Source organism: Phyllobates terribilis, unplaced genomic scaffold (genome assembly GCF_046119375.1).
Source record: "Phyllobates terribilis strain yellow unplaced genomic scaffold, ASM4611937v1 Scaffold_2__4_contigs__length_985480577, whole genome shotgun sequence".
Taxonomy (NCBI): Eukaryota; Metazoa; Chordata; class Amphibia; order Anura; family Dendrobatidae; genus Phyllobates; species Phyllobates terribilis.
The window spans coordinates 589120474-589136045 of NW_027362762.1; the positions used below are offsets into that span (position 1 = coordinate 589120474).

Consider the following 15572-nt stretch of genomic DNA (forward strand, 5'->3'; position numbering starts at 1 on the left):
GGCTAGCCTTTGCTGGCTACAATTTATAGGGGGACCCCATGTAATTTTTTTGGGGGGGGTCTTCATAAATAGTAGCCAGAAAAGGCAAAGTGGCTAGCCTTTGCTGGCTACAATTTATAGGGGGACCCCATGTCACTTTTTTTTGGGGGGGGGCTTCCTATATAGTAGCCAGTAAAGGCTAAGCTAACTGCTGCGGCCTGGTATTAATAGCAAAGGAAGGGTCCATGGTTATTGGCTACTTCACAGACTATAACATCAGCCAACAACCGTCTGCTTTCCCTTTGCTATTTATTAAAGCTATGCGTGAGCCCACTTATTTTTTTTGGTTAAAAGATTTTATTAAAGTGAAAGATTATTGTACAGTGTATGTAGGTTCATTCACTGAAAGCTCCTGCATACGCTGTAAGGTTGATTTCTCACGTCCACATAGCCACGTTAGTACAGATAAGTGTGACCGAGCATGCTTTGCAATGGGTCTGTGTGTGGGTCTCCGCTGTGTGTGGAAAATGGCATCAACACTCGTCCCGGAGATTGACGTGTGAAAGAACCGTACAATATAGGTGAGGGGTTAGTGTTGGTGTGTGTGCGTACATATCTCCATATGTTTATTTAATTTTTTTTTTGGGGTTAATCTTTTATTCCTCCATTTTGTTTTTAAAATAATATTCACACACGTTATTATTCACTGTAGATTGAAAAATATCCCGAAATATGGGACCGAGCTAGTCCTGACTACAAAGACAAGCAGAAGAAAAAAGACGCCTGGGCCTCTGTGTTGAGCCAAATGTATCCCCAGTGGGTGAATGCTGAACGTGATGCCCAAGAGGAAATTAGTAAGTTTTGATTTTTACACTTATTTTTATATCTATTTATAATTGCACTTTTTGGTGTGAAAGCAGTTCATAAATTGTTTTGGTTGTGTCATTGCAGTGTATGATATTAAAAATCGGTGGAGATCGGTCACCGACCGGCTGGTGAAGTATCACCAGTCGGTGCAAAGTGGCTCATCACCCAAAAAAAGAAAATTTCCTTTTGCGGACGAGCTGGCCTTCATACTAACCAGTAGGAGTTTGCGGAGGTAAATTCCCAAAACATATTAATTGAAATGTTTCCAAAAATGTTGTATTTACATTGGGATTTACCTTTTATTATATACAGAACTGAAGGAAACATCATGGCCCCAACAGCAGAAGAGGACACAAACACAGAGCAAGCAGAGGAGGAATCCGAGGACTTTTTCCAGCTTTCCTCACCGGATCCATCTGCTTCGGCATCTTCAGCATCTGGTTGTCCCTCACATTCTTTGTCCAATCCAGCGGACATCGGGACGGGTTTGGTGACTGATTCTCCTGCTCCTGCTCCAAGTGACGCTGGAAGCTCTGCTGGTGATGTGTTGAGGCCCACTGGGAGGGGGTCTGGTTCTGCTCATCTCGTGGCATCGAGAAGGGCGGGCAAAAAAAAGGCCAAAAGCCACGGGGGTGGGACTATTGTGCTTGAAGCACTCACAAATCGAACCCTCAGCCTTGTGGAAAGGGCATCCCAGGAAGATGCCATCGATAAATTTTGCTCAGCCCAAGCTGCTCGCATCAGATCTCTGCCACGAGATAGGCAGAACATGTACATGACTGCAGCAGGCGCTATGGTCATGGCAATTGAAGAGGCAGCAGTTATGCCCTCGCCCCCAGCCGTAGTATGCGGAATATTTAATTGTTTCAAACCCAGTGTGCCTCCACCACGACCAGCAGCTGCAACCCAGCGTTTTGGGCAGGTTGCTGCAGCATACCGTCCAGAAGATATGCAACCAAGTTATGGTCGGCAAATGGCTCATGGTGCATCATCATTTATCAGAGGACCATCCCCCAACTCTACTTTTTCTCCAGAAATGTTTCCTGGGTACAGCTTTGAAGAAGACCTTCAAAACTTGTAGTTAAAAAATTTTACCCCTCCCTGTCAGCATTTTTGGACCCTAGCAAATACAGACAGCACCTGTAGGTCGATAGATACACAATGTTTTAGAGAATCAGACAATTAACAAAGACCTTTTCTTATGGTCACCTATACCAGGCATCAGGCGTAGGGGACTGTAAGAAAAGGTCTTTCTTTTGATATAATTAAACAACCTACAGGTGCTGCCCGTATTTTAGGGCCCAAAACTGATTAGAGGACAGGTGTGCTGTACACAGTGTGTAATTTTTTCCCAAGTTATGGGCAATGTTTGTCCGATTAAATTTTCTAGAAGTTTGTTGTTTTGTGTTTTTAAAAAGTTTTTTACAGTTATTCTATATTACGTATTAAAAAAATTATTTAAACTATCTGTTAATTTTTCTTTTCAAGTGTATATGTGGTTGGATTGGGTTGTAATGAAAAAGTGTTCCCCTGATCTGCGCTCACCATAGCGCAGGTCAGAGGAACTCTACATTTTTGAAATTTGTTCAAACTAATCTACGTATGTGGTCGGCTGTATACAGTGGTTTTTAAATTAGAAATATACTTTGATATTTTGGACCACAACTATTTTTTGGATGAGTACTACTCTCAACACTGTTATTTGCTAGTTCTGTTCTTAGCGCAAGCAAATAACAATGGTGAGGGTTGACTTTAGCAGACAGTACTTGGGAATAGCGCTCTAGGTAGTAATGCCAATTTACAGGCTCTGGTCTTTGTGGGTTGTTCACTTTTGCGTTGACGTATTGTCGAAAAAAAAAATGTAGAAGGTTGCAATTCAAGAAATATTTTAGACAAATTTAAGTTTAACCAAAATTTATTTTTTTTAAAAACATTTTTTTTTACATTTTTATTTTAAAAAAAAAGGAGGAAGTTCTTCTTTTATTGTTCATCAGATCTTCTCTGCTGGTCAGGCTGCTCAACAACAGCACAGGAGTATTGCCAGTGCACGGCACCTTCAGGACTCATGAAGTAGTCAGCGAAGGTTTCTCGCACCCTGGCACCAGAGTTGGATGGCCTTCCCTGACCGGAGTTGACAACTGGAATTAATTCAGATAGCTGTGACTCCTCATCTTGCTCGGTGCTGTACTCACGAGCATAGTTGTGGAGTACACAGCATGCCTTAATTACAGTGTCAACGGTCTCCGTATCCAACTGGATGGCAGTGTGAAAGATCCTCCACTGACTACACATGATTCCGAAGGTGCATTCCACATATCTGCGTGCAGGACTCAGCCGATAATTGAAAATCCTCCGCCGGGCATTCAGTGCCCTTCGTGGGTATGGGCGCAGCAGGTTGGTCTGTAAGGGAAATGCCTCATCCGATACCATCACAAAAGGAACTGGATGTGTGGAAGTTCTCTCCTGTGGCCAAAAATCTGAAAAGGAAAAATAGATAATTAGAAAAGCCATAAAAAGAAATACAAGCCAACAGTAATTATCCATTATTAATTCATCTTTTAAAAAATTAAGGTCTTTATTACAAAAAACTATTCCAACAATGGGCTCTTTTTTTTGGGGGGGGGGGGCTCCACATTTTCAATCTTTTTTGGTCATCTTTTGTTTTCTCTTGAGTTCACACATATCAATTTATAATGTGTTTTGACTTTGTGTCTGTGTTTGCCTACGATGTTTGCTCTAGAGTTTACACATCAGTGACCTTTTCAATCTGATCTCTGTGCATGGTGATCTCATGGTCAAGCCAAAAATATGTACACAAAGACAGACACAGTGGAGCCATCACCACAGGGTAACAAAACCAGGTACACCAGCCATCACCGCAGGGTGGCGAACAAAACCAGGTACATATAAATCAACATTCAACTTACCGCAAGGTGATGAGCAGCCTTTCCTCAGCAGAGATGGCCCTTCGCATTACAGTGTCTTGGAAGTCCAGGTCAGGAGACATAAGGCTTAGCAGCCGATCAAATGCAATAATGTTCAGACGGCAGAACTGTTTAAATTTTTCAGGAAAACTATAGTAAACAGAGAAAAAAAAAATATTAAAAGATAATTTTGGAACATAGTATACAAACAAAACCTTAAAAAAACAGCATAGACGGATGACATTATACTTTCTTCACATATATCTTACCTCCTTAAATCCTGGTAGAGAACATTAAAGTGGCCCTTGTCCGTCCGCTCCTGCAAGATAGGGTGCACCCAAATTTTTTTTGGTCGTCTTCTCCTCCTTAAACGCTCCTATAGAACAATAATAGGTTAGTACACACACTACATAAAAATAATGTACCCCAAAAAAACTTAGTTTATATTACCTGCTCAACGTTGTAGTGCAGGAGATTTAAGCAAGTCATTAGCAGAAGGTTTAGGCATGGTCTGCTGACCCACAGGGGCTGCAATTCCTGTGGCATACTGTCTTTTGCAAAAAACAAAATGGTGAAGAGGGGTTGAACTAGGAAATGACATCAGGATTTCCATCTTTTTTTTTTTTTTTTCAATAACTTTATTTGTGCTCAAAAACGCATGAAATAAGCTTACAAAAACGCATGTAAAATCCGCAGACAAAAACGCGTCAAAAACGCGTCAAAAACGCGACCAAAAAACGCACGCGATTTTCTGGCAAGGGACATGCAGAAATGTTGAAGAAATTTTCTGCTTCATAAATGCAACGTGGGCACATAGCCTAAGTCCAAAAAAAATTTTTTTCAACTTTTTTCAATTTTACCCCCGTGGAATATATATTCTACCCACACACATTTGGAACTCTCCTGGGGTACCCTCACACATATTATTCCCTCATTTAGTGGATATTTTCACAAAAAAGTGAAATTTTCAAAAATCCAGAAAATTGGCTGAAAACGACTAAATATCAAGGACTCATCGGGCGAATCGCTCTGGAACTGAAATCGGAACGCTCACTGACATTTGCCCTATCTGAAAGTCTGATAAACGCCGGAAAAATGACTAAGTCCAAAAAAAAATTTTTTTCAACTTTTTTCAATTTTACCCCCGTGGGATATATATTCTTCCCACACACATTTAGAACTCTCCTGGGGTACCCTCACACATATTATTCCCTCATTTAGTGGATATTTTCACAAAAAAATTGAAATTTTCAAAAATCCAGAAAATTGGCTGAAAACAACTAAATATCAAGGACTCATTGGGCGAATCGCTCTGGAACTGAAATGGGAATGCTCACTGACATTTCCCCTATCTTAAAGTCTGATAAACGCCGGAAAAATGACTAAGTCCAAAAAAAAAATTTTTTCAACTTTTTTCAATTTTACCCCCGTGGGATATATATTCTACCCACACACATTTGGAACTCTCCTGGGGTACCCTCACACATATTATTCCCTCATTTAGTGGATATTTTCACAAAAAAGTGAAATTTTCAAGAATCCAGAAAATTGGCTGAAAACGACTAAATATCAAGGACTCATTGGGCGAATCGCTCTGGAACTGAAATGGGAATGCTCACTGACATTTCCCCTATCTGAAAGTCTGATAAACGCCGGAAAAATGACTAAGTCCAAAAAAAAATTTTTTTCAACTTTTTTCAATTTTACCCCCGTGGGATATATATTCTTCCCACACACATTTAGAACTCTCCTGGGGTACCCTCACACATATTATTCCGTCATTTAGTGGATATTTTCACAAAAAAGTGAAATTTTCAAAAATCCAGAAAATTGGCTGAAAACGACAAAATATCAAGGACTCATTGGGCGAATTGCTCTGGAACGGAAATCGGAACGCTCTCTGACATTTGCCCTATCTGAAAGTCTGATAAACGCCGGAAAAATGACTAAGTCCAAAAAAAAATTTTTTTCAACTTTTTTCAATTTTACCCCCGTGGGATATATATTCTTCCCACACACATTTAGAACTCTCCTGGTGTACCCTCACACATATTATTCCCTCATTTAGTGGATATTTTCACAAAAAAGTGAAATTTTCAAGAATCCAGAAAATTGGCTGAAAACGACTAAATATCAAGGACTCATTGGGCGAATCGCTCTGGAACTGAAATCGGAATGCTCACTGATATTTGCCCTATCTGAAAGTCTGATAAACGCCGGAAAAATGACTAAGTCCAAAAAAAAATTTTTTTCAACTTTTTTCAATTTTACCGCCGTGGGATATAAATTTTACCCACACACATTTGGAACTCTCCTGGGGTACACTCACACATATTATTCCCTCATTTAGTGGATATTTTCACAAAAAAGTGAAATTTTCAAAAATCCAGAAAATTGGCTGAAAACAACTAAATAACAAGGACTCATTGGGCGAATCGCTCTGGAACTGAAATCGGAACGCTCACTGACATTTCCCCTATCTGAAAGTCTGATAAACGCCGGAAAAATGACTAAGTCCAAAAAAAAAATTTTTTCAACTTTTTTCAATTTTACCCCCGTGCGATATATATTCTACCCACACACATTTGGAACTCTCCTTCGGTACCCTCACACATATTACTCCCTCATTTAGTGGATATTTTCACAAAAAAGTGAAATTTTCAAGAATCCAGAAAATTGGCTGAAAACGACTAAATATCAAGGACTCATTGGGCGAATCGCTCTGGAACTGAAATGGGAATGCTCACTGACATTTCCCCTATCTGAAAGTCTGATAAACGCCGGAAAAATGACTAAGTCCAAAAAAAAATTTTTTTCAACTTTTTTCAATTTTACCGCCGTGGGATATATATTTTACCCACACACATTTGGAACTCTCCTGGGGTACCCTCATACATATTATTCCCTCATTTAGTGGATATTTTCACAAAAAAGTGAAATTTTCAAAAATCCTGAAAATTGGCTGAAAACAACTAAATAACAAGGACTCATTGGGCGAATCGCTCTGGAACTGAAATCGGAACGCTCACTGACATTTCCCCTATCTGAAAGTCTGATAAACGCCGGAAAAATGACTAAGTCCAAAAAAAAAATTTTTTCAACTTTTTTCAATTTTACCCCCGTGGGATATATATTCTACCCACACACATTTGGAACTCTCCTGGGGTACCCTCACACATATTATTCCCTCATTTAGTGGATATTTTCACAAAAAAGTGAAATTTTCAAAAATCCAGAAAATTGGCTGAAAACGACTAAATATCAAAGACTCATTGGGCGAATTGCTCTGGAACTGAAATGGGAATGCTCACTGACATTTCCCCTATCTTAAAGTCTGATAAACGCCAGAAAAATGACTAAGTCCAAAAAAAAAATTTTTTCAACTTTTTTCAATTTTACCCCCGTGGGATATATATTCTACCCACACACATTTGGAACTCTCCTGGGGTACCCTCAGACATATTATTCCCTCATTTAGTGGATATTTTTACAAAAAAGTGAAATTTTCAAAAATCCAGAAAATTGGCTGAAAACAACTAAATAACAAGGACTCATTGGGCGAATCGCTCTGGAACTGAAATCGGAACGCTCACTGACATTTCCCCTATCTGAAAGTCTGATAAACGCCGGAAAAATGACTAAGTCCAAAAAAAAAATTTTTTCAGCTTTTTTCAATTTTACCCCCGTGGGATATATATTCTACCCACACACATTTGGAACTCTCCTGGGGTACCCTCACACATATTATTCCCTCATTTAGTGGATATTTTCACAAAAAAGTGAAATTTTCAAAAATGCAGAAAATTGGCTGAAAACGACTAAATATCAAAGACTCATTGGGCGAATTGCTCTGGAACTGAAATGGGAATGCTCACTGACATTTCCCCTATCTTAAAGTCTGATAAACGCCAGAAAAATGACTAAGTCCAAAAAAAAAATTTTTTCAACTTTTTTCAATTTTACCCCCATGGGATATATATTCTACCCACACACATTTGGAACTCTCCTTCGGTACCCTCACACATATTATTCCCTCATTTAGTGGATATTTTCACAAAAAAGTGAAATTTTCAAGAATCCAGAAAATTGGCTGAAAACGACTAAATATCAAGGACTCATTGGGCGAATCGCTCTGGAACTGAAATCGGAATGCTCACTGATATTTGCCCTATCTGAAAGTCTGATAAACGCCGGAAAAATGACTAAGTCCAAAAAAAAATTTTTTTCAACTTTTTTCAATTTTACCGCCGTGGGATATAAATTTTACCCACACACATTTGGAACTCTCCTGGGGTACACTCACACATATTATTCCCTCATTTAGTGGATATTTTCACAAAAAAGTGAAATTTTCAAAAATCCAGAAAATTGGCTGAAAACAACTAAATAACAAGGACTCATTGGGCGAATCGCTCTGGAACTGAAATCGGAACGCTCACTGACATTTCCCCTATCTGAAAGTCTGATAAACGCCGGAAAAATGACTAAGTCCAAAAAAAAATTTTTTTCAACTTTTTTCAATTTTACCCCCGTGGGATATATATTCTACCCACACACATTTGGAACTCTCCTGGGGTACCCTCACACATATTATTCCCTCATTTAGTGGATATTTTCACAAAAAAGTGAAATTTTCAAAAATCCAGAAAATTGGCTGAAAACGACTAAATATCAAAGACTCATTGGGCGAATCGCTCTGGAACTGAAATGGGAATGCTCACTGACATTTCCCCTATCTTAAAGTCTGATAAACGCCAGAAAAATGACTAAGTCCAAAAAAAAATTTTTTCAACTTTTTTCAATTTTACCCCCGTGGGATATATATTCTACCCACACACATTTGGAACTCTCCTGGGGTACCCTCAGACATATTATTCCCTCATTTAGTGGATATTTTTACAAAAAAGTGAAATTTTCAAAAATCCAGAAAATTGGCTGAAAACAACTAAATAACAAGGACTCATTGGGCGAATCGCTCTGGAACTAAAATCGGAACGCTCACTGACATTTCCCCTATCTGAAAGTCTGATAAACGCCGGAAAAATGACTAAGTCCAAAAAAAATTTTTTTTCAACTTTTTTTAATTTTACCCCCGTGGGATATATATTCTACCCACACACATTTGGAACTCTCCTGGGGTACCCTCACACATATTATTCCCTCATTTAGTGGATATTTTCACAAAAAAGTGAAATTTTCAAAAATCCAGAAAATTGGCTGAAAACAACTAAATAACAAGGACTCATTGGGCGAATTGCTCTGGAACTGAAATGGGAATGCTCACTGACATTTCCCCTATCTTAAAGTCTGATAAACGCCAGAAAAATGACTAAGTCCAAAAAAAAAATTTTTTCAACTTTTTTCAATTTTACCCCCGTGGGATATATATTCTACCCACACACATTTGGAACTCTCCTGGGGTACCCTCAGACATATTATTCCCTCATTTAGTGGATATTTTTACAAAAAAGTGAAATTTTCAAAAATCCAGAAAATTGGCTGAAAACAACTAAATAACAAGGACTCATTGGGCGAATCGCTCTGGAACTGAAATCGGAACGCTCACTGACATTTCCCCTATCTGAAAGTCTGATAAACGCCGGAAAAATGACTAAGTCCAAAAAAAAAATTTTTTCAGCTTTTTTCAATTTTACCCCCGTGGGATATATATTCTACCCACACACATTTGGAACTCTCCTGGGGTACCCTCACACATATTATTCCCTCATTTAGTGGATATTTTCACAAAAAAGTGAAATTTTCAAAAATGCAGAAAATTGGCTGAAAACGACTAAATATCAAAGACTCATTGGGCGAATTGCTCTGGAACTGAAATGGGAATGCTCACTGACATTTCCCCTATCTTAAAGTCTGATAAACGCCAGAAAAATGACTAAGTCCAAAAAAAAAATTTTTTCAACTTTTTTCAATTTTACCCCCATGGGATATATATTCTACCCACACACATTTGGAACTCTCCTTCGGTACCCTCACACATATTATTCCCTCATTTAGTGGATATTTTCACAAAAAAGTGAAATTTTCAAGAATCCAGAAAATTGGCTGAAAACGACTAAATATCAAAGACTCATTGGGCGAATCGCTCTGGAACTGAAATGGGAATGCTCACTGACATTTCCCCTATCTTAAAGTCTGATAAACGCCAGAAAAATGACTAAGTCCAAAAAAAAATTTTTTCAACTTTTTTCAATTTTACCCCCGTGGGATATATATTCTACCCACACACATTTGGAACTCTCCTGGGGTACCCTCAGACATATTATTCCCTCATTTAGTGGATATTTTTACAAAAAAGTGAAATTTTCAAAAATCCAGAAAATTGGCTGAAAACAACTAAATAACAAGGACTCATTGGGCGAATCGCTCTGGAACTAAAATCGGAACGCTCACTGACATTTCCCCTATCTGAAAGTCTGATAAACGCCGGAAAAATGACTAAGTCCAAAAAAAATTTTTTTTCAACTTTTTTTAATTTTACCCCCGTGGGATATATATTCTACCCACACACATTTGGAACTCTCCTGGGGTACCCTCACACATATTATTCCCTCATTTAGTGGATATTTTCACAAAAAAGTGAAATTTTCAAAAATCCAGAAAATTGGCTGAAAACAACTAAATAACAAGGACTCATTGGGCGAATTGCTCTGGAACTGAAATGGGAATGCTCACTGACATTTCCCCTATCTTAAAGTCTGATAAACGCCAGAAAAATGACTAAGTCCAAAAAAAAAATTTTTTCAACTTTTTTCAATTTTACCCCCGTGGGATATATATTCTACCCACACACATTTGGAACTCTCCTGGGGTACCCTCAGACATATTATTCCCTCATTTAGTGGATATTTTTACAAAAAAGTGAAATTTTCAAAAATCCAGAAAATTGGCTGAAAACAACTAAATAACAAGGACTCATTGGGCGAAACGCTCTGGAACTGAAATCGGAACGCTCACTGACATTTCCCCTATCTGAAAGTCTGATAAACGCCGGAAAAATGACTAAGTCCAAAAAAAAAATTTTTTCAGCTTTTTTCAATTTTACCCCCGTGGGATATATATTCTACCCACACACATTTGGAACTCTCCTGGGGTACCCTCACACATATTATTCCCTCATTTAGTGGATATTTTCACAAAAAAGTGAAATTTTCAAAAATGCAGAAAATTGGCTGAAAACGACTAAATATCAAAGACTCATTGGGCGAATTGCTCTGGAACTGAAATGGGAATGCTCACTGACATTTCCCCTATCTTAAAGTCTGATAAACGCCAGAAAAATGACTAAGTCCAAAAAAAAAATTTTTTCAACTTTTTTCAATTTTACCCCCATGGGATATATATTCTACCCACACACATTTGGAACTCTCCTTCGGTACCCTCACACATATTATTCCCTCATTTAGTGGATATTTTCACAAAAAAGTGAAATTTTCAAGAATCCAGAAAATTGGCTGAAAACGACTAAATATCAAGGACTCATTGGGCGAATCGCTCTGGAACTGAAATCGGAATGCTCACTGATATTTGCCCTATCTGAAAGTCTGATAAACGCCGGAAAAATGACTAAGTCCAAAAAAAAATTTTTTTCAACTTTTTTCAATTTTACCGCCGTGGGATATAAATTTTACCCACACACATTTGGAACTCTCCTGGGGTACACTCACACATATTATTCCCTCATTTAGTGGATATTTTCACAAAAAAGTGAAATTTTCAAAAATCCAGAAAATTGGCTGAAAACAACTAAATAACAAGGACTCATTGGGCGAATCGCTCTGGAACTGAAATCGGAACGCTCACTGACATTTCCCCTATCTGAAAGTCTGATAAACGCCGGAAAAATGACTAAGTCCAAAAAAAAATTTTTTTCAACTTTTTTCAATTTTACCCCCGTGGGATATATATTCTACCCACACACATTTGGAACTCTCCTGGGGTACCCTCACACATATTATTCCCTCATTTAGTGGATATTTTCACAAAAAAGTGAAATTTTCAAAAATCCAGAAAATTGGCTGAAAACGACTAAATATCAAAGACTCATTGGGCGAATCGCTCTGGAACTGAAATGGGAATGCTCACTGACATTTCCCCTATCTTAAAGTCTGATAAACGCCAGAAAAATGACTAAGTCCAAAAAAAAATTTTTTCAACTTTTTTCAATTTTACCCCCGTGGGATATATATTCTACCCACACACATTTGGAACTCTCCTGGGGTACCCTCAGACATATTATTCCCTCATTTAGTGGATATTTTTACAAAAAAGTGAAATTTTCAAAAATCCAGAAAATTGGCTGAAAACAACTAAATAACAAGGACTCATTGGGCGAATCGCTCTGGAACTAAAATCGGAACGCTCACTGACATTTCCCCTATCTGAAAGTCTGATAAACGCCGGAAAAATGACTAAGTCCAAAAAAAATTTTTTTTCAACTTTTTTTAATTTTACCCCCGTGGGATATATATTCTACCCACACACATTTGGAACTCTCCTGGGGTACCCTCACACATATTATTCCCTCATTTAGTGGATATTTTCACAAAAAAGTGAAATTTTCAAAAATCCAGAAAATTGGCTGAAAACAACTAAATAACAAGGACTCATTGGGCGAATCGCTCTGGAACTAAAATCGGAACGCTCACTGACATTTCCCCTATCTGAAAGTCTGATAAACGCCGGAAAAATGACTAAGTCCAAAAAAAAAATTTTTTCAACTTTTTTCAATTTTACCCCCGTGGGATATATATTCTACCCACACACATTTGGAACTCTCCTTCGGTACCCTCACACATATTATTCCCTCATTTAGTGGATATTTTCACAAAAAAGTGAAATTTTCAAGAATCCAGAAAATTGGCTGAAAACGACTAAATATCAAGGACTCATTGGGCGAATCGCTCTGGAACTGAAATCGGAATGCTCACTGATATTTGCCCTATCTGAAAGTCTGATAAACGCCGGAAAAATGACTAAGTCCAAAAAAAAATTATTTTCAACTTTTTTCAATTTTACCCCCGTGGGATATATATTCTTCCCACACACATTTAGAACTCTCCTGGTGTACCCTCACACATATTATTCCCTCATTTAGTGGATATTTTCACAAAAAAGTAAAATTTTCAAAAATCCAGAAAATTGGCTGAAAACGACTAAATAACAAGGACTCATTGGGCGTATCGCTCTGGAACTGAAATCGGAACGCTCACTGACATTTCCCCTATCTGAAAGTCTGATAAACGCCGGAAAAATGACTAAGTCCAAAAAAAAAATTTTTTCAACTTTTTTCAATTTTACCCCCGTGGGATATATATTCTACCCACACACATTTGGAACTCTCCTGGGGTACCCTCACACATATTATTCCCTCATTTAGTGGATATTTTCACAAAAAAGTGAAATTTTCAAAAATCCAGAAAATTTCCTGAAAACGACTAAATATCAAAGACTCATTGGGCGAATCGCTCTGGAACTGAAATGGGAATGCTCACTGACATTTCCCCTATCTTAAAGTCTGATAAACGCCAGAAAAATGACTAAGTCCAAAAAAAAATTTTTTCAACTTTTTTCAATTTTACCCCCGTGGGATATATATTCTACCCACACACATTTGGAACTCTCCTGGGGTACCCTCAGACATATTATTCCCTCATTTAGTGGATATTTTTACAAAAAAGTGAAATTTTCAAAAATCCAGAAAATTGGCTGAAAACAACTAAATAACAAGGACTCATTGGGCGAATCGCTCTGGAACTAAAATCGGAACGCTCACTGACATTTCCCCTATCTGAAAGTCTGATAAACGCCGGAAAAATGACTAAGTCCAAAAAAAATTTTTTTTCAACTTTTTTTAATTTTACCCCCGTGGGATATATATTCTACCCACACACATTTGGAACTCTCCTGGGGTACACTCACACATATTATTCCCTCATTTAGTGGATATTTTCACAAAAAAGTGAAATTTTCAAAAATCCAGAAAATTGGCTGAAAACAACTAAATAACAAGGACTCATTGGGCGAATTGCTCTGGAACTGAAATGGGAATGCTCACTGACATTTCCCCTATCTGAAAGTCTGATAAACGCCGGAAAAATGACTAAGTCCAAAAAAAATTTTTTTTCAACTTTTTTCAATTTTACCCCCGTGGGATATATATTCTACCCACACACATTTGGAACTCTCCTGGGGTACCCTCACACATATTATTCCCTCATTTAGTGGATATTTTCACAAAAAAGTGAAATTTTCAAAAATCCAGAAAATTGGCTGAAAACAACTAAATAACAAGGACTCATTGGGCGAATCGCTCTGGAACTAAAATCGGAATGCTCACTGACATTTCCCCTATCTGAAAGTCTGATAAACGCCGGAAAAATGACTAAGTCCCAAAAAAAAATTTTTTCAACTTTTTTCAATTTTACCCCCGTGGGATATATATTCTTCCCACACACATTTAGAACTCTCCTGGGGTACCCTCACACATATTATTCCGTCATTTAGTGGATATTTTCACAAAAAAGTGAAATTTTCAAAAATCCAGAAAATTGGCTGAAAACGACTAAATATCAAGGACTCATTGGGCGAATCGCTCTGGAACGGAAATCGGAATGCTCTCTGACATTTGCCCTATCTGAAAGTCTGATAAACGCCGGAAAAATGACTAAGTCCAAAAAAAAATTTTTTTCAACTTTTTTCAATTTTACCCCCGTGGGATATATATTCTTCCCACACACATTTAGAACTCTCCTGGTGTACCCTCACACATAATATTCCCTCATTTAGTGGATATTTTCACAAAAAAGTAAAATTTTCAAAAATCCAGAAAATTGGCTGAAAACGACTAAATAACAAGGACTCATTGGGCGTATCGCTCTGGAACTGAAATCGGAACGCTCACTGACATTTCCCCTATCTGAAAGTCTGATAAACGCCGGAAAAATGACTAAGTCCAAAAAAAAAATTTTTTCAACTTTTTTCAATTTTACCCCCGTGGGATATATATTCTACCCACACACATTTGGAACTCTCCTTCGGTACCCTCACACATATTATTCCCTCATTTAGTGGATATTTTCACAAAAAAGTGAAATTTTCAAAAATCCAGAAAATTGGCTGAAAACGACTAAATATCAAGGACTTATTGGGCGAATTGCTCTGGAACTGAAATCGGAACGCTCACTGACATTTGCCCTATCTGAAAGTCTGATAAACGCCGGAAAAATGACTAAGTCCAAAAAAAAATTTTTTTCAACTGTTTTCAATTTTACCCCCGTGGGATATATATTCTTCCCACACACATTTAGAACTCTCCTGGGGTACCCTCACACATATTATTCCCTCATTTAGTGGATATTTTCACAAAAAAGTGAAATTTTCAAAAATCCAGAAAATTGGCTGAAAACGACTAAATATCAAAGACTCATTGGGCGAATAGCTCTGGAACTGAAATGGGAATGCTCACTGACATTTCCCCTATCTGAAAGTCTGATAAACGCCGGAAAAATGACTAAGTCCAAAAAAAATTTTTTTTCAACTTTTTTTAATTTTACCCCCGTGGGATACATATTCTACCCACACACATTTGGAACTCTCCTGGGGTACCCTCAGACATATTATTCCCTCATTTAGTGGATATTTTTACAAAAAAGTGAAATTTTCAAAAATCCAGAAAATTGGCTGAAAACAACTAAATAACAAGGACTCATTGGGCGAATCGCTCTGGAACTGAAATCGGAACGCTCACTGACATTTCCCCTATCTGAAAGTCTGATAAACGCC

At 37.7% G+C, this 15572-nt stretch overlaps 1 protein-coding gene across 1 annotated transcript; it reads left to right on the forward strand.

Moving 5' to 3' along the window:
- Positions 1–642: 642 nt before the first annotated feature.
- Positions 643–1625, forward strand: LOC141246569 (uncharacterized). The gene is made up of 4 exons (XM_073669133.1): positions 643–833; positions 931–1078; positions 1159–1570; positions 1605–1625. The coding sequence occupies exons 1-4, from the start codon at positions 785–787 to the stop codon at positions 1623–1625; spliced, it is 630 nt and encodes a 209-aa protein (XP_073525234.1). The 5' UTR covers positions 643–784.
- The last annotated feature ends 13947 nt before the right edge of the window (positions 1626–15572 follow it).